This window comes from Cervus canadensis, chromosome 32 (assembly GCF_019320065.1).
Source record: "Cervus canadensis isolate Bull #8, Minnesota chromosome 32, ASM1932006v1, whole genome shotgun sequence".
Classification (NCBI taxonomy): domain Eukaryota; kingdom Metazoa; phylum Chordata; class Mammalia; order Artiodactyla; family Cervidae; genus Cervus; species Cervus canadensis.
In genome coordinates, this window is record NC_057417.1 from 15,770,726 (window position 1) to 15,791,541 (window position 20,816).

General features: G+C 42.3%; 1 protein-coding gene across 2 annotated transcripts in view; it reads left to right on the forward strand.

The window, feature by feature from the left end:
• The window catches only part of PRKCB (protein kinase C beta), a 359,602-nt gene that overhangs the window by 227,334 nt on the left and 111,452 nt on the right, over window positions 1–20,816 (forward strand). For both annotated transcript variants that reach the window (XM_043455595.1, XM_043455596.1), the window contains exon 6: window positions 20,045–20,201. In XM_043455595.1, the coding sequence (XP_043311530.1) occupies window positions 20,045–20,201 (157 nt within the window). The remainder of the gene's footprint in view (window positions 1–20,044; window positions 20,202–20,816) is intronic.

A 20,816-nucleotide genomic window follows, 5' to 3' on the forward strand; every position in this document is an offset into this window, starting at 1 on the left:
CATTCCATCGCTCCGAAATAAAACCCCACATCCATTAAGCAGTTATTCCCCATTCCTCTCTGCCCTCAGCCCCTGGCAACCATTGATCGGCTTTCTTGAGCTCTCTCTTTTTAAGACTGTTTAAAAACAAAACTATTTGGTACCTCAAGCACCTTTGAAGAAGATAATCACATAATACTTGGTTATCTAGGTCAGGGGTCCCCAACCACTGGGATCTAATGCCCGATGTTCTGAGGTGTAGCTGATGTAATAATAATAGAAATAAGTGTCAGTTGCTCTATCGTATCCTACTCTTTGTGACCCCATGGACTGTAGCCTGTCAGGCTCCTCTGTCCATGAGATTCTCCAGGCAAGAATACTAGAGTGGGTAGTCATGCCCTTCTGCAGGAGATCCTCCCAACCCAGGGATCAAACCTGGGTCTCCTGCATTGCAGGCAGATTCTTTACCGTCTGAGCCACCAGTGAAGCCTAAGTGCACAGTAAATGTAATGCCCTTGACCATCCCCCTCCTCCCAGTTGGTGGAAAAATTGTCTTCCACGAAACTGGTCCGTGGTGCCAAAAAGGTTGGGGACCCCCATCTAGGACAGGTTGTCACAACATCTAAATACTTCTTTGTCAGTTTGCAAATCATCAGTATGCCCAATGCCCTCTGTCTCCTTGGTCTCCTCTCCAGGACCCCTCAAACCTTTTCCCATGAAAAGGTGAACGTCTGGTCCAAGGGGAGAATTCAGATCCACGCCAGGGCTTTGGCTGTGTCCATTCTGCTGGGTAACGCTGCTTGCTCAATGTTTGCCTGTTAGCCCTGTGGCTGAGGAGAGCATTCAAATTCTTGCAGATGTAACAACCTCTTCTAATTCAAAAGCTTCCTTACATTGCTCCCTTCTTTGCATCCCACCTGCCTTCAACCGGTGTATCATCTTTTTAAATGTCTTAATCTAAAGTTCAGTATTTCCCCCTCCCCATCATTTTTTTAAATGGTTTTCTATTTTAGAAGTATTTATTTATTCATTTTAATTTTTTGGCTGCTCTGGGTCATTGTTGCTGCTCGAGGACTCTCTCTAACGAACGGGTTTTCAGCAGCAGTGTGATGTCACAGTTAAGGGTGTAGTGTTTGGAGCCAGACAGCCTGAGTTCAAAGCCCTCTTCTACTGTTAACCATTTGGATAAGACATTTAACCTCCTCAACTCTCAGTTCCCACATTGTTAAAATGGGGAAAAGAGTCATACGCACGTCATAAGATTTCTGTGTGGATTACACGAGATAGTTTGTGTATAGCACTTAAGGAGTGCTTGGCTCATAGTAAGAGCTCATTTGCCATTAGCTATTAGAATTTAATCTTGACTTCTATCATATTTTGGAATAAATCGTGTTTTGGCTTCCTAAAAAAGAACAAAAAGAACATGGACTTAAAATCAGTAGGCACTGGTGAGTCAGTGAGGGTTTTTTGAGAGTGAGAATGACATGATAAGGTCTCTGCTCTGGGAAGATTAATTTGTCTGCAGCTTGCAGGCTGACCTAGAAGGAAGAGAGGGTGAAGGGAGGCTCACACGGTAGTCTGAGCGTGGCTCACAGTATGGCAGCCACTGATCAGCCCCCGGTCATGCATGGCTACGTACATTTAAATGAATGAACATTAAGTGACATGCCATGTGGGGCAGCGAACACTTCCATCCTCCCAGGAGGTGCTGTTGGATGCTGCTGGTGGAGAGCAGAGGTTCTCACCCTTGAGTGGGCATCAGGATAACCTAGAAGGTGCATCAGCGGCCAGATTGCTGGGCTCCCCTCCCCCTCCCCTGGGCATCCCCTCCCGCTCCTGTCAGTTTCCAGGTCCGGGGCGGGGAGCTGGGAATCTGCATTTCCATCCCGTTTCCAGGAGATGTTGAGCCTGCTGGTCTGGGACACCTTTGCTTTCTCCCTTGCAGAGCACACTCTCTGGATCAGCAGTTTTCAATTCCTGGTGTGATGGAAGGGTTTTTTGTTTTTTTAATTTTGTATTGGGGATATAGCCCATAAACAGTGTTGTGATAGTTTCAGGTGAACAGCGAAGGGACTCAGCTGTGCATATCCATGTATCCATTCTCCCCCAAACTCCCTTCCCATCCAGGCTGCCACATAACATTGAGCAGGGTTCCTTGTGCTATACAGTTGGTCCTTGTTAGTTACCATTTAAAATATGAGTGTGTACGTGTCCATCCCAAACTCCTTAAAGAAGGAAGGGGAGTTGTTTTGATCTTGTTGACGGGTGTGTGTCTTGTTTATATGGTCCAGCTAAGCCTGTTTGGGATGTGGACTGAGTTTCTTCCCGAGACAGTCAGGCAGTGGTGCTGCTGGGGGGTCTGTCTTGTGAAGGGATGTGTATAGGAGCCTTTGCTGAAGGAGGAGTAAGTGGGTCTCTTTTGGAATCTGGGGACAGAGGGACTGATCCGGTAGCGAGGAGTGATCCCCGAAAGCTCCTGTGCTTGCCGGCCAGCCTGGAGTCTACTTTGACGTCTGCTGGAGAGGACGGTAGAGAAAGAGAACGTGCCGTGTCTGTCCCTGGTCCCCCGCTGACAGCTTTCTCCCCGAGGCACCAATGACTCATGTCTAGCTGCAGGGTGGGGTGGGAGTTGGGGGAAGGGCCTCAGGGTATAAGTGGCAGAAATCAATGAAGCGGGAAGTGGGAGAAGCGCGCCACTTAAAGCCTCAACGTATTATCCCTACTACCCGCCGCCCGTGTGCCTCACACCCACGGTTTGAGCTGCAGAAAGAAACGTCATAGAGTCCGTTCTCAGTGAGCCAGGGAACAGCATCCGCTGATGGGCAGGGTCCCTGAAATGTTCACCGGGGTTTGAGCTGAGCTTGGAGTATCTGGCAGAGACCTAGGGTGGGGCTGTGATAGACCGGAAGCAGGAAAACTTGCCCCACGCCAGCTGTGAGTCCTTTTCTGTATGCTCATCGGATATGTGTGAGAGCAATTAGGACATTCTTCCAGAATGTTCCATGGACAGAGGAGCCTGGCAGGCTACAGTCCTTGGGGTTGCAGAGTCAGGCATGACTGAGCAACTGTCACTCCAGAATGTTCTCTGTACCAGCCAGCAAATAGCTGGACCCTCCTCAGGTGGCTCTCCCACAGTCCCAGTGGCTCTCCTGAGTCCCTCCCTGGACCTCCTCCCAGCCCAGCAGCTAAAGTTCACACCTGGGCATCTAGAGGGACCTCCAAGACCCTGTTCTGATGCTGAGGATGGCATCAGTACTGGTGAGATGTTACCTGTGGCATTTGGAATTATTTTGCATATAATGTGTGTGTGTGTGTGTGTGTGTGTGTGTGTGTGTGTGTGTATGGAGAAGGGAATGGCTACCTACTCCAGTATTCTTGCCTGGAGAATTACATGGACAGAGGAGCTTGCTGGGCTACAGTCTGTGGGGTCACAAAGAGTCAGACACGATGGAAGTGACTTAGCACGTATGTGTAAGTGTTTGTATTAGTACGTACATAGGTACGTACACACAGTGGTAAAGAGTGGGGGAAGGTGGGGAGGATTCAGTATTTGCTTCAATGAGCTTGAGATATGAATATTTTGGTAAAATTATAATAGAAAGTGGGAAGGATGCCTGTTTCCTAAAGGCTGGTTAAGACCCATTGCTTTAATCATCCATTCATCCATCCATCCATCCATTTAGGACAAATAGGTCCAGCAGGAAAATGCTCCCTCTTTCAGTGCTTCTGTGCCATTGAGGATGTTTGACAGTACCTAAGGGGGAACATTCCTCTGTTGGGACTTCTCTGAACAGATGTTTTCTTCCCTCATCATCCCCAGATGACAGTAGAAGAAACAGAAAACTTATCTTCAAATGACAGCCTTTTCCTCTGGCTGCCTGGGGAACATGGCGTGAGAATGTGGCTGTCAGGTTTTAAAAAATCCGTTGGATCCCATGATTCAGTGATGTGGTTAATGTAGATAGGGCTCTTCTATCAAAGCAGGGAGCCCACTGAAGAAATGAGAAAATATGCACTGGTTCTCCAGAGAAGGAAAGTAAGCCCGCTTTCCTTGGGGCTGGGGGGTCTTTTGTCCAGAGCCTCTGGAAATTAAAGCCATCACTTAGAGAGCAGATTGTGGGGCTTCTGGCCACTGCTGCTTGGGTTGCGCAAAGCTGCCGACGGACAGTTTTGATTGAATGTCGAAATTAAGCTGCCAAGCAGCGACTCTGCAGCTCCAGGGACCCCATGTTAGTATTTATGTCACATCTTTAGAAATAATCACATTGTGAAGCAGCGCCCAAAGCCATGTCAGCAGCTACTGCCGCTCAGGGTTTGAACGTCACCCGCCTGGCGCTTCTGCTGCGTCTCCTCGTCATGGGTTGGTGGAGGGGGGATAGGCACGCCGTCTAGGAACCTGGTAGGGTTCCTGTCCTGAGGATGCAGGCGAAGAAGCCGTAAGCCTTGTCTGTCCTTGTTTTCTCCCAACTGGAGGCCTGATGTGGTCTCCAAATGAGAAATAAAGCTAGCTTGTTGGGTATCTTGCTCACAAACCATCTGTCCTGGGCATAAGGGAAGACCCCCCAGGGCTGGCCCGAGGAGAACAGATGTTCATGGGGGCAGGGTTTATTCTTGTTTTTCCAGAGCTTGGTCTGCAGAGCATCCCCTCTATCTGCCCGAATCCCTGCATACTCTCCCTGCATCACCAGAGGGACCTGGTGACATTGCCCACACAATCGGGTCATGTCAGGCACTTGGAGACTGCACTTGTGAGACCCCAAAGGGTGACTAACTCACATCCTCTCCAGGGAGGGGAATGGTCTCTGGACCTCTAGGTCTTGAGGCTCTACAGGGTCATAGCAGGTGCAGAGCAGCCCTGGAAACTGCAAGGCCCTGAATGACTAGGGAAACCTCTGTAGAAAATGTGAAGTGAAAGTGAAAGTTGCTCAGTCGTGTCCGACTGTTTGTGACTATACAGTCCATGAAATTCTCCAGGTCAGAATACTAGAGTGAGTAGCCTTCCCCTTCTTCAGGGGATCTTCCCAACCCAGGTTCCATCACCCAGATCTCCCGCATTGCAGGCAGATTCTTTACCAACTGAGCTATCAGGGAAGCCCTCTGTAGAAAATAGATGACACTAAAGTGGGTTCAATGGATTATAGAAGGTCGGCTTTTCAAGTTTCTGGTTCCGAGATGAAACCAGTTACAGAGCATGAAAGTTGCATGGTTTAGGCAGTGATGTACAGACTTGGGGGAATTAGTTGATTGTGTCATCCACATTGTATCCAATTCCAGTTTGTTGAGAGTAGTTGTGTACAAGACTGGCCTCCCATTAAGCCAAGAATTCTTTCTTCCAGATTTAGAATAACTTATTTTCTGAATTGGAGGATGATTGCTTTATAGTGATGTGTTGGTTTCTGCCATGCATCAGCCAGAAATATACATCTGTCCCCTCCCCCTTGAGCCTCCCTTCCACACACCACCACCACCGTCTCACTCTTCTTGGTCATCTTAGAGTAACTTTTTTTTTAATTAAAAAAGTAATTCATGCTCAACAGAGACCATATATTTAACTTCTCCTTCTTCTGAATCCCCACTGAATGACTAAGAGATTAAAAATGGGAAAAATTTATCAAAACTGCAGACCAGAGAGTGTCAATCGCCTGCCAGAACCACTAAAGAATTTCTGAAAGGTACAGCTGAGACAATGCAGGCTCATTTTGTCTCCCTTTTCCAATATCTAAGCCGCTTAATATTTTTCTTTTATGTAATTGTGTTGGTTGGTGCTTCCAGAATGATGTTAAATTATAGTGGTGATGTGGGCATTTTTAATTTGATTGTGGCCTTAAGGGAACTAGACATGCCTCTATAGAGGTTCACTAGTAAGCACAACGAAAACCTTCGATACATTTATTATGCCAAGAACAGCATATGTCTCTTCCTGTTTTTCTAAGGGTTAAAAAAAAGAATGATTATTGAATTTTGTCGCTTGTCTTTTTGTCATTTTTTGAGATAATTACATGTTTTTCTCCTTTGACCTAGTTTTTATAGTGGATAATATTAATAGATTTTCTAAAACTATGAAGGGTTTTGTTTAGAGAGTCTGTAATCAGACTTGAGTTTTTGAAAGCTCGCTTTGATGTAGGGACATGGAGGAAGGGCAGGATGGAGCAAGATTGTAGGCCAGAAACCAACTAGGAGAGAGCAAGGGAATGTTCACACAGCAACCATATGCGTGACTGCAGTTTACCAGTCGCTTGTTACCTGGCAAGGACAATATCAAGTGGTTTACCGGCTTCAAATGTCACTCAGTAATCACATAACCCTATGACACAATGATTATTGTTGAGGTTAGATAACAGTGTGGATAGTAAGAAGGGCTCAGGGGCCCTTCTGTTGATCTGGTGGTTAAGAATCTGCCTTCCAAGGCAGGGAATGGGGGTTTGATCCTGGTTGGGAACTAAGATCCTACCTGCCGTGGGGCAACTAAGCCTGAGGGCCGCAACTACTGAGCCTGTACGCTCTGGAGCTGGACCTGTGCAACGAGAGAAGCCCGTGTGTGCTGCAGCTGGAGAAATCTGGTGTGCCGTGATGAGAGCCAGTGAAGTCAAAATAAAAATAAATAAATAAATAAAATACAAAAGAAGAAGAAAAAGGGCTCAGGTACATGAAATGATAAAGAGGTAGAAGGAATCGTATATAGTCAGAGATTGTACCAAGGGAAGGCGACCAGGGTGATTTCCAGATTTCTTGTTGCAATTGGGTGAATGGTTAAGCACTCGTCAAGAATGGCATTGAGGAGAGGGAGCAGATATGCTCTGATCTGTATGCCGGTGGGTGGGGTTCATGACAAGGAGTTGAGTATTCTTGGAAATGATGTATCTGTGGGGCATTTAGTACCAGATATATGGTAGATAGTTGCATATTCTGTTCTAAAGCTCAGTAATAAAGAGCTTTCAGTAATAATAAAAATCATGGGAGTAGGGAAAATGTAGAAATTCAAAAGTAAACTTATGTTTAATCTATAGTTCAGAGAGGAAATCTCGAGGAACATTAGAAAATATTTTGAATCCATGAAAGAAAATGAAAATACAATGCACCAAAATTTGTGGAATCCAGATAAAGAAGTGCTTGAAATGAAATTTATATTGTGGAATTCAACCAAACATCAAAGGAAGAAATAACCCTGATTCTTCTAGAAAATGGAAGAGGAGGGAGCACTTCTAACTTATTGTATGAGGCTAGCATTACTCTGATACCAAAGTCAGACAAAAACAGCACAAGAGAACTACACATGATTATCTCTTATGACCATAAATACAAAAACCTTCAACAAAATTATGCAGATCAAATCCAGAAATAAGTAAAAAGAATAATACACCACGACCAAGTGAATGGGCTTCCCTGGTGGCTCAGATGGTAAAGAATATGCCTGCAATGCAGGAGACCAAGGTTCGATCCCTGGGTTGGGACGAGCCCCTGGAGAAGGGAATGGTTATCCTCTCTAGTATTCTTGCCTGGAGAATTCCATGGACAGAGAAGCCTGGCAGGCTATAGTCTATGGTATCACAAAGAGTCAGACACGACTGAGCAACTAACACTTTCAAGTGAATTTTATCCTGGAAATGTAAGTCTGGTTCAATAATTAAAAAAAAAAAAACAATTAGTGTATTCCACTGTATTAATAAAGAAAGAAAAAGCATATGAATATATTGTTTGATGCAGAAAAGGCATTTGATAGATTTATTAATAATATTCATTTATGATAAAAAGCTCTCATCATACTAGAAATAGAAAGGAACTTTCTTGAGGTGTTAAAGGACATCTAGAGAAAAATCTGCAATATACTTAGTGATGAAAAATAGCATGCTTTCCCGATAAGCTGTGAAACAAGACAAGGACATCCACCTTTACCCAGTTTACTCAGCATCATACTGGAAGATCTAGTCAGTGCAATAAGATGATAAAGAGAAGCAAAAAATTGGAAAAACAGGTTTAGAAATGCAGACTGGAAAGGAAAAAATAAAACAGCCTGTATACATGGAAAACATGATTGTCTATGTAGAAAATCCAAAAGAATCTACCAAAAAACCTCCAAGAACTAGTAAGTTAGTTTAAATAGCTTGCAATATATAAGGTCAACACACAAAAATCAATTGTATTTTCATATATCAATAGAAACTAAAGTTTTTAAAATACCATTTACAGTAACTTCAAAACAAATGTAATATTTTATTATAAATCTAACAAAATATGTCTAGAATCTGTATGCTGAAAATTATAAAACACTGCAAGAAATCAAAGAATACTTAAGTAAATGAAGAGATATGCCTTGTTTACGGATTGGAAGACCCAGGATATAGTAAAGTTTTCAGTTTTTCAGATTGATCTATGTACTTACTAAATTTCCAATCGAAATCTCAGCGGGATTTTTTATTGATATGGACAAGGTGATTCTAAAATTTAATGAAAAGGCCAAAGAACTAGAATGCCAACACAGTTTTTAAGATGAAGAATAAAGTTGGCAGAATCACAGTACTCAATTCAGACCTAAGACAAAGCTTCAGATATCAGGCAGTGTAATTTTGGCAAAGGGATAAATACATAAATAACTGAATCAGAAGAGCGAGTGTAGATGTATGCCCATACAAATACAGCCCATTGATTTTTTTTAAAAAAGATATAAAAACAAAGAAATGGAAAGACTACCCAGTCTTTCAACAAATGATGTTGGAATGACTGGCATTCGTATGCAAACAAAATGAACCTCAACTTTTGTTCATAACCTTATTTAAGAGCTAACATAAAGTGGATTATAGATCTAAATGTAAAATGTAAAGGTATAGAACTGGAAAACATAGGAGAAAAAAAATTTTATGACCTGGAGTTAAACAAAGAGTTCTCAAACATGACACTAAAAACATGACTCATGAAAGAAAAAATGATTAACTGGACCTCATTAAAATAAAAAAAAAAAACACTTTTGCTCTGCAAAAGGCACTGTTACATAATGAAAAGACAAGCTACAAGCTGGAAGAAAATATTTGCAAAGCACATATCTGATAAAAGATCTGAATCCAGAGTAAAGAACTCTCAGAGTTGTAAGTATGCAAGCAACTCCACGAAAAAGATGGGCCAAAATACCACCAAAGATAATGTAAGGATGGCAAATTCACTCACAAGAAGAGGCTCAGTGTCACTGGAAATCAGGGAAATGCAAATTAAAGCTACAATGAGATACCATTATATACCTATAAGAATGGCTAAGATAATAACGATGGAGCTTCCCTGGTGGCTCTGTGGTAAAGAATCTGCCTGCCAATGCAGGAGACACAGGTTTGATACCTGGTCTAGGAAGATTCCATATGCCACAGAGAAATGAAACCCATGTGCCACAGCTACTGAGCCTATGTTCTAGAACCCAGCAACTGCAATGACTGAGCCCACACGCGACAACTACTGAAGCCCACGTGCCCTAGAGCCCATGCTCTGCCACAAGAGAAGCCACCACCATGAAAAGCCCGTGCACCGCAATGATAGAGGAACTCCTGCTCGCCACAACAAGAGCAAGCCCAGGCAGCAACGAAGATCCAGCACGACCAAAAGTAAATAAATAAAATTATTAAAAAACAGTAATAAATACTGTGAATACAGTGTGCTGGCAAGGATGCAAGGCAAAAGAAACTTTCATTTATTGCTGGCAGGAATGGAAAATGGTCTCTCTGGAAAACCTTTTGGTATACATTTATAAAACATACATATTTATACATATATATAACCTATGTGTGTGTGTGTGTGTGTGTATATATACATATATATGAATGTATGTATATACACACTTACCATATGCTTTAATGATCCGACTCCTAGGAATTTACCCTAGAGAAATGAAACTTCATGTTCACATTTGACTGTTTGTAGCAGCTCTATTCATAATGACCAAAAACTAGAGACCACTCAAATGTTCTTGAACAGGTGAATGGATAAATGAACTGTGGTTCATCCATACAGTGGAATATTCCTCATCAATGGAAAGAAATTATTAATAATTATTCATACACGCAACCTGGCTGCCTCTCAAAGGCACTTTAGTGAGTTAGAGAAGCCAATCTCAAAAGGTTTCATCCTGTCTGATTACATATTTATATGGAAGATATGCCATTCTTAAAAAGATAAGACTATAGTAAATGAGAAATAGAGCATCAATTGCTAGGGTCTGAGGGTAGCAGGTGGGTTGTAACTATGAAGCAGCAGCTCACAGGATTTTTCTGGCGTGATTGAACTGTTCTGTGTCCTGGTAGGATGGTGGTTACATGATTCTATACATACATTAAAATTAACGAAAATATACACAAAAAGTCAGTATTACTGTATGCTGGTTAAATAAATGCCATAGACAGAAAATAAACAAATAAAAGACAGGAAAAGGAGGGCTTCCCTAGTGGCTAAGTGGTGAAGAATCCACCTGCCAATGCAGGAGACCTTTCATCCTTGGTGCAGAGGATCCCGTATGCTGCAGGGCAACTAAGCCTGTGAGCCACAACTACCAAGTCTGCGCTCTAGAGCCCACGTGCCACAGCTGCTGAAACGGGCATGCTCTGGAGCCCATGATCCCCAACAAGAGATGCTACTGCAGTGAGAAGCCCATGCCCCACAACTGGAGAATAGCTCCTGCTCCCCACAACTTGAGAAAAGCCCAAGCAGCAACAAAGACCCAGCACAGGCAAAAATAAATAATTATTAAAAAAAAAAAACTTTCACACACACAAAAAAGACAAGGAGAGGAAAGGCGGGTCGGAGGGAGAGAGAAAGAGAGACTGTGAGTGGGGGAGGGCAGAAGGATAAGGCAGTAGGCATGAGATGAAAGAGGAGCTGGCTAAGGGGAAGGTGTAAGCAAGAAGAATATCATATTGTGATAATAAAAAATAATTTAAAAAATAAAGTAAATTAAAATGCATAGAAACAGTTAACAGAGGAATGCTTACTGCAGAAAATATAATCAGTCATATGGAAATAGGCTTAAGGAATACTCCCAGGTGGCAGGGGAAAGGAGCAAAGAGATGACTACAATTATGGGGAAAAAAAAGGTGTGGAGGACAAACAGCATGGATCCACAGGTAAATGGAATCAGGTGTTCCTGCAGAAACAACCAGGGCAAATGGAAAAGCACCTGTTTTGAGAGCAAAGCTCAAGACAAGCAAGTAGTAAACAGTACAAAAAAGAATTTTTAAAAGAATGAAACATAAAATCCAATATTAAAAAAACAGTCATGTGCCTCAAGTAACACAGGGTCAAATACATAAAAGCAAGAACTGCTAGAAATGAAATGAGAAATTTATAGAAATACCATTGAGGGAGGGTTTTAAAACATACTGTGTCAGTCTTTGACAGATAAAAGAGGTAAAAAAATATGAGTATAGATAACTTAAATAATATTATTAAAGCTAGTGCCAAATACTTCTGTCTTGAAGCTTGAACTCTTCCTTAAGAGACTCACCTTTTCCCTAGTATGCACAAAATTGATGATATGTTAACTTGCAAAGCAGACCTCTTCACAAAATGCCCCAGAAATGGCTCAGCCTACATCTTCTGATGAAAACGTGATAGAACTAGAAATCCATGCCACAGACATAATACAGAAGATCATTGTGTGAACAAGATGGAACAGAAATCAGACGGGAGCCTTAAAATGATGAGCTCTTGAGATCGTTTCTGTCGGGAGTGGGAGGGGTTGACCAGGCATGCCCAGTAGGGTGGACAGGTGATGTGGACGGCCAGGTGGTGGTTGGAGGTCATGGGTGTGTCATGCATCAAGCTCTCCACGTATGATTCTTTTCTCAGGTGTACTCTCGAAGCTGTATGTCGCTGACAGTCAGAGGTATGCAGACAGGATGTTGTTCAAAAGACAAAATATTTAAGCCCATGGCCAGAAGTGCTTGGAGGGGCTTTCCATATTGGCAGGGCTAGGAGGAAACGTAACATCACAGCAATGCACTGGTGGACCAGAAGAAAGGACAGAGTTCAGGGATCAAAGGGTTTGATGTGTATTAAAAAAAATGGTGTAAAGGGAAAAGAGGATTAAAAGGATGAAAGGTTATTGGGGAGTTCAGAGGAAGAACCTTTCCAGGTGAGACTCCAGGTGGCTGAACTGGAATGGTGAGGAAGCCATAATGTAAGAGGAAGGGAGGAATTTATCACAGTTGGCTTCAGATCGTCTATCATTCTCTGACTACCTCCTCCAGGTTCATTTATATGAAAATCACTTTGGAGAGATACTCTTTTAGCCTTGAAATTGATCTTAATAGTTATGTAATTTGATCTAAATTCTCTCAAAGGAGAGAGGAAATCAACATTTGTTGAGTCTCTGCCATGTGCTTTTCACTATACTTCAACACCATTATCCTCTGTAATTAGAGGAACCATGTAATTTATTGTCCGAACTAGACTCTGTTGAGAGTAAAAGAACAACAGATAGAGACTGAGGTTGTTCTGGGTAAACTGGCATGGATGGCAGTCCTATAATTATCAGGCATCCTTTTGAGTTGTATGTGACTTTATCAGCATTTCAGAGACAGGGAAACTCAGACTCAGAGAAGTCTTTTTTTATTTATTATTTTGGCTGCATTGGGTATTTGTTGCATGCACAGGCTTCTCATTGCGGTAGCCTCTTTTGTTTCAGAGCGCTGACTCTAAGGCAGGCTTCAGTAATTGCCTGCAGGCTTAGGAGCTGCACTACATTGGCATGGTACATGTTGCTCCGTGGCATGTGGAATCTTCCCAGACCGGGGATTGAACCTGTGTCCCCTGCATTGGAAGATGGATTCTTTACCAGTGGACCACCAGGGAAGTCCAGTTAGTGAGAGTCAAAGGCAGAGGCAGGATTCAGACCCAGCTGTGTGTGGCTCTGAAGTCTAACTGTTGCTAACTTAGTTCCTGGCTCACCTGCATTAGCTCTCCATCATCATCTCACTTGCCTTGGCTTGACAGGCTCCCTTCCAGACAGACACTGTGACGGTCCCAGCTGGAAGTCTGTCTCAACACAGATGATTCGATGTGTGATGATTGTGCCGATGCCAGCAGTGACAGGAAACCAGCTGCTCTCAGAGCCTTTGGCCACGATGCACTTGAGATGCCTTAGATCCTGAGTGCGGGCTACCCAGAGACCCCAGGTTTGCTTACTTTGTAATCAGAGTCCATCAGATGAGGTCGGGGATGGCCAGTTAAGATGATGGAAGGGGATGCTGATGGATCCAGGGCTCACAAAAGCTATAGCATCAGAGAAGCTTGGGATTAGAAGAAGCAATGAGTGAATGCTGCTGCTGCTCGGCCGCTTCAGTTATATCTGACTCTTTGCAACCCCGTGACTGTAGCCCGCCAGGCTCCTCTGTCCATGGGATTTTTCCCGGCAAGAATACTGGAGTGGGCTGCCACGCCCTCCTCCAGGGGATTTTCCTGACCCAGGAATTGCACCCGAGTCTTCTGTATAGCGGGCAGAATCTTTATCACTGAGCCACTGAGGAAGCCCATAATAAGTGAATAGGACTCAAAAAGATGCTGGTCTAGGAGTAGACAGCTGAAGAAGCTTCAGCTTAAGGAAGTGTGACAGGGCAGTGGGGAGGGACTTGGGGTTAACCAAAGGCCCAATAAACTGTCACCCATCAGGTCACTGAAAGAGAAGGAGGTGGGTGCAGAGCAGGAGAGCGAAAATAGGTGGATGGCTCCCAAAGTTTTCACCTGATCAATCTCTTTGCTTCAGTCCTGCTTTGGTCCTGGGGTGTGTGTGCCAGGGGCGTCCAGCTGGTCAGTAAGGCCATCCTGGGTCTGTTCACCTAGGGCTCAGCCATTCAGACCAGGATCTTTGCAGATTCAGTTGTTCTGTAAAGTCTCTGGGGAACAGGATAGGGGTCTTTGAAGGCCAGAACAATGGATTCTTGGTGGCTGTAAATGGACCAGAACTGAATTGACTTTTTAATTAAGTTTTAATAACATAGTTAATACAAGAATGCATTCTCTTTGTAATAATTTCAGAAAATGAAAATTAAGGCTAAAGTTTCTTTTGCCCACAAACCAGGTTCCTTTACCTCTTCCACAGATGTAGCCCTTTCTTCAAGCCAATTTTGGATTTATCCTTCTAGACTCTTTTCTATATGTTTGCATTCACATGTGACCTTATAGGAAATTTGTTATACTTGTCTCAAAGATTTCGAAAGCCTTGTTTGTTTAAACACAATCTCAAAATTATAGAAAAGTTGCAAGAACAGCACAAGGATTTCTGTATACTCTTTACCTGATTTACCATTTGTTCATGTTTTGTTTCATTTGGTTCATCATTCTCTCTATTAAATATTTTCATATGCGTGTATATTTTTTTGTGAGCCATCTGAGAATAAGTTGGAATCATGGTCCCCATTTTCCCCTAAATAATTTAGTGTATATTTCCTAAGAACACAGACAGTCTCTTGCATATGTACAGTTATCCAACTCTGGCAACCTAATATTGACCCGTTTAATTCATAGTCTCAGTCCAGATCACTGCTGTTGATCTTCAGTTGAACTGCTGACTTTTTTTTTTTTTTTAAACAAAGAAGTATTACATTGTAATAGTCAATCTTCATCTTGCGGGTTTGTTTAACATGTTAGTACATGTAGATAGCCCAGTGTTATAGACCCATACATAATATTTCACAGTATGAACATGCTCTAGACTATTTACCCCTTCCCCTGTTGATGGGCATTCACGTTATTTCCTATTTTTTTAAAATTGAAATATAGTTGCTTTACAATGTTGTGTTGGTTTCTACTGTAGAGCGAAGTGAACCAACTACACATGTGTATATATCCCCTCTTTTTGGATTTCCTTTCCATTTAGGTCGCCACAGAGCATTAAGTAGAGTTCCCTCTGCCCTACAGTAGGTTCTCATTAATAATCTGCTTTACACATACTAGTGTATATATGTCAACCCCAGTCTTCCTGTTCATCCCACCGCCTTTCCCCCTTTAGTGTCATACATTTGTTCTCTACGTCTTGTCTCTCCTTCTGCCTTGCAAACAGGTTCATCTGTACCATTTTCTTAGATTCCATGTAGATAAAATGAGTTCGTATACAACATTGATTTTTCTCTTTCTGACTTACTTCACTCTGTGTAATAGTCTGTAGGTACATCCACATCTCTGCAAATGACCCAGTTTTGTTCTTTTTTATGACTGAGTAATATTTTGTTATATATATGTACCACATCTTCTTTATCCATTCATTGGTTGATGGACATTTAGGTGTCTTCCATGACCTGGCTATTTTAAATAGTGCTGCAGTGAACACTGGGGTGCATGTGTTTTGCTTTTTTTTAATTTGTTTTTTCCTAAATTTGTTTTTTCCAGGGTATATGCCCAGTAGTGGGATTTCTGGGTCATATGATAATTCTATTTTTAATTTTTTAAGGAACCTTCAAACTGTTCTCCTCAGTGGCTGTATCAATTTGCATTTCCTGCTTTTTATCTCTGCAAACATCCTCAAACATAAGTGAATGCTAGTGGGGATTGCTTTGGATGACTGTTCTAAGGACATTTATAGTGAGGACAAATAAAGACTCATGATGTTGAAGAAAGTACCTTCAAAAGGAGACATTCTTAATACAGAGAAGCTCCTGGTTCACATAGTATATTATGATGACTTTAAAGTAACACAGTTATTCAGACTTTCCAATAGTTGTTAAAAAAAAAAAAAAAGATTAGGAAAGTTCTTGGCGAAGAGCAATCTTTAGGAAGACAGTTAACAGTAGTGCTATCTTTTACGGATTCAGCACTGTATTAGGTAATTGCACCAGAATGCAGAGGCCTTGTTTGCTCTGAAGGCCCTTTGATGGAAACAGCTAGATCTTACCCCCCAACCAGCTTCACTCCCAAGGCAAGCAATGTTCTCTTGATTGGGACACTTTTCTCCTGTGCACTTAGCAAACTTCCACCAGGGGGGACAGTTGCTATTTCTGCTTTGTGTGAAGCATTTTGTACCATCTGGGCTGGCTGAATTTCAACAGAGATAGTAAAGAAACATTTATCAAGAAAAATCAAAGTCAGTCTCGCCAAGTGTGGTCTAGAGAGATTTGCTGCTGGGAAACATGACTCTACTTTGAAAAGCTTCAGGGGGGACAGGCCTTTGGATCTTAGCCTGCAGCTACTTTCAGCTGCTCATGATACAGCGACTTTAGTAGCCAGAGCACTTGGGGATGTGAATACCGACAGTCCCAGAATCAATTCCACTTTGTTCCTTTTCTTTTTTTTTTTTTTCACTTTGTTCCTTTTCATAGAAATTTTTGGCCCCTTTGGGAGAGGATAGACCCAAAAGGAAAAGAAGTAGAAGAAAGGGTCTATAAGAGTTGGGGGAGAGATGGAATCATGCCTCAGTTAGGATTGGAAAGTTCATGGGAAGTAGATGGCCAGGGAGAGGTCATTCTTAAACCACTAGTTATGAGATTGGCTCAAGAATACTTGTCCTACAAAGAGTACTCTGAAGGAGCTGTGAGGTTGCATACTTACAATAGAAGAATGTTCTGGTGGTTGTCCTGTGTTGTCACTTTATAAGACAGGGGAGGGAGTGTGTGGTCTTTGAAGAAAGACAAGCTGTTTTCACTTGGCATATGTGTTGCCAATCAACCAGACAGACACGTTTCTGGCACTTCAGAGCCTCTCAAATCATGTTTTTATGCAGCTTACTGGGGTGATAGATGTGTCATTCCAATATCCAAGCCTGGAAACTGGCACATGCTGTTTTCTTTGGAAGGCTCAGTGAATGATAGAAAGTAACAGTTGGAGATTGTATCTAGTCCATGGGGAAAGTGTATGGGCATATTAAGAAATTATATCATCTAGGAAAGTTTTACCTAGTGTGTGCTCTATGGACCAGCAGTATCGGCATCACTTGGGAACTTGTTAGAGAAACAGATGAGCAGGTGTCACTCCAGACTTAATGAATCAGAATCTTATCTGTGGGAGTGGGTCATAGGAATATGTGTCTCACTGGTCATCTGGGTGACCCTTGTCCACACTAAGGGTTGAGAAGCATTCCTTTGGAAGGGTTCAAATGGAAAAGTCAGATGCTTTATTCTCAAGAAAAAATTTGGAAATGATTAAGTCTTCATAATAAAAATAAACCAATGTAGTAAAAGAGGGCACTGAATATTAATTGTAATAACAATGAAATAGCAATAATATGAAAGTGGAAGCAATATATAGCTAGCATTTATTGACTATTCCCTTGGAGCCAGTTTCTGTGCTAATAGTGTATATTCTTTATCTAATTGCACCCTTTTAACAACCAAACTAGGTATATTCTTTCCATTTCACTGATCAAGAATTTGAGGTTCAAAAATGTGAAATAACTGCTAGGCAAGATGCAGACACTGGATTCTTACAGCCCTGTATCCACTATACTGTATGACCTGGCTACTGTGTCCTTAGAAATCAACTCTACTTTGAATTTGTTGTTGTTGTTCAGTTGCCAGTTCACGTTCGACTCTTTGTGATCCCAAAATTCCTTTGAATAACTTGGTTTTATTCTGCTAGGTACTGGGGACAGGGTGTCAACATAAGATATTGAAGACAAAATCAACATGTTATGTTGGCACCCCTGTCCCCGGTACTTAGCAGAATGCCAAACACATTAGGGACCTGCTTATTGAACTTAACTGAATCAAAGAGGAAAAATTCTTACTTTTGGTACAAAAATGAGATACAACTTGCAAGATGACATGGAGTAGGAATTCAGCCTGTGGATAAGTAGAAGAAGGGGCCACGTGCTAGACTACAGAATGGTGTCAGTGAAGAATAAGTTATAGCTTGCCTCCTGGGGTCCCTGTCACTCCTCTGACAGTCCACTCAGCCCTTTCTTCATTCCCTTTATTCAGTCTCAACCCTTCACTAGCTATATGATCTTAGGCAAGTCAGCCCCCCACCACTCCATCCCAGGCAGTGGTTAGTTGTCAGATAAAATGAAAGGAAAGAGGAGCAAGGGAGTTGAGAGTAATTTTGGGGAGTGAATATAATGCCCCCAAAACTTTAAGCTGGGGGTGAATGGAATAAAGACAAGAGGGAATGAGGAGAAAGAGAAAATGTATTGGGCTCAATAGATTGATTGGTGATGAAAGATTTGTAGCAGTGGGGTACTAGAGTTAGTTAATGAACTGGAAAAGGGGAAGTAGCATAGATTGTGGGGTACATGAAGTTGAGTTTAAGAAAGTAGTGTAACTTCTGGATGATGAGCACCAGGAAAGGAGTGACTGTGATGAGGTGGAAGCAGAGGTTTCAGGGAGTGAAGGGGATGCTTTATTCTTTCCTTTTCTGTTAACTTGTTGCACTTATGAAACACTTGTATTGAATGATGGTGGTGGTAATGGGTATCTTTGTCATATTCCTGACTTCAGTGAGATTGCATTTACCATTAACTTTGGTGCTATTATTTCAGATGTCCTTTGTTCTGTGGAGATTTCCTGTTATTTCTAGCTAATTGCAATGATCCTATGGTTTTCTCCTTTGACCTATAATTGTGATGAATATTTTAATAGTAGATTACTGAGGTTGAGCCATCTTTGCATTCTGGGTAGAAGTCACTGTTTATTAGCCTTTTAGCAGATAGTTTGATTCAGTCTGCTAATATCAATATATTACCTTGGGATTTCCTATCATAAGTGAGATGGTTGGCACAGTATCCTCAAGATCTAGACCTCATTTTCTTATCTCCTCCCCTTGGCCATCTGTGTTACTGGTGTTTGAACTGACTCCTAATTAACTTCTTCCCGTTTCTCCAGACTGATGTCTTATGCTACCTCATCCTTCCTATTCTCAGTTGCATCCCAGACTGTTGACCTTCTTCTTCCTTTCCCTGCTAAACCTCCTCTACCCAGGGTGTTCTTGGTTTCAGGTGGAGCCTAGCTGTAATGCTGCTATTTTTCCAGCCCTTTCTCCCTGGGCTGTCTAGGTGCTAGTTAATGGGTGCTGCCTGGATAATAGGTGCATTTTGGTTTGGAGGGCAATTCTTTCTCTTTTATTAATAGCTTTTACTTTTTTATTAATTACCTTCAATTGGAGTGTAGTTGCTTTATAATATTGCATTAGCTTCTACTGCATAGCAGAATAAATCAGCTATACATATACATAGACCCCTCCCTCTTGGATTTCCCTCTTATTTAGGTCACCGTGGTGCATTAAGCAGAGTTCCCTGTGCAGTACTGTATGTTCACATCAGTTGTCTGTTTTTCTTTTTGAATTCAGATAACGTGCACCATTAACCATTTTTAAGTGTGTAGTTTAGTGGCATTTACTACATTAACAATTTTGGGCAACCATCGTTTGTATCTAGTTCCAAGGAATTTTGTCACCTGTAAAGGAAACCCTATAACCATTAGGTAGTAACTCCCCATCCCACCTACCACCAGCTCCTGGCAGCTGCTAGTCTGCTGTCTCTTTGGATTTACCTGTTCTGGATGTTTCATATAAATGAAATCATAGAATATGTAAATTTTTATGTCAGAGTATACACATATACTCTGTGTATACTCTGTGTATAGCAGCACCTTTTACAATAGTCAAAAGTTGATCAACTGATGAATGGATAAACAAAATTTGATATATTCATGCAAGCAGGTATTTAGTTCAATTCAGTCACTCAGTCATGTCCAACTCTCTGTGACCCCATGAACCGCAGCACGCCAGGCCTCCCTGTCCATCACCAACTGCTGGAGTCCACCCAAACCCATGTCCATTGAGTCAGTGATGCCATCCAACCATCTCATACTCTGTCGTCCCCTTCTTCTCCTGCCCTCAATCTTTCCCAGCATCAGGGTCTTTTCAAATGAGTCAGCTCTTCGCATCAGGTGGCCAAAGTATTGGAGTTTCAGCTTCAACATCAGTTCTTCCAAAGAACGCCCAGAACTGATCTCCTTTAGGATGGACTGGTTGCATCTTCTTGCAGTCCAAGGGACTCTCAAGAGTCTTCTCCAACATCACAGTTCAAAAGCATCAATTCTTCAGCACTCAGCTTTCTTTATGGTTATTAATGCTAAAACTGGTTTGTTTGTTTTCTTTCTGTTTTTAGTAAGAGATGCTAAAAACCTTGTACCTATGGATCCTAATGGCTTGTCAGATCCTTATGTGAAACTGAAACTGATTCCTGACCCCAAGAGTGAGAGCAAGCAGAAGACCAAGACCATCAAGTGCTCCCTCAACCCTGAGTGGAACGAGACATTTAGATTGTAAGTTAAGATTATTGCATCCTAGCCTGGGTGGCAAGGTTGGGTTGTGGGCCACCTGAGGTTGGGAAGGTCCTCTACCAGCCTGTCTTTCCTTCCATCCTTCCCTGCCTCCTTCTCTCCCTCCCTTTCTCCCTTCCTCTCTTCCTTTTTTCCTTCTTTCCTTCCTCTCCACCTGCAGTTTTGCATTGCAAGCCAAGTAAAAATTGGAACTTTTTTTTATATACAGTATTGAGAATGTCTCTGATGTGGGGGAGTGGAAAATACTGTGATGTGTTGCTAGGCGAAGCCAAATTGTGGGAGTTGCTCTGGGTCTCAGCAAACATAGAATGCAACCCATAGGGTGTGGGGATGACCTGCTTAGGGCTGTGTGTGTGGATGATGCTAGGCCAGCTGCCAGCCACCTGCCGGGAGGTCTCTGCTAGCTGCCATGCAGGGTCTTCCCTGGCTAGTGCTCCAAGAACATGGCATCACTTTTTGGTGCATCTGAGCTAACAATTATGAGATACATCAGCCGATAGTTACTGAGCATGTGTTGTGTATAGCAAGCACTGTAGTAAGTGATCTGGCTTCACTGGTCACTTCATCCCCATTTTACCAATGCAGCTTAAAGAGGTT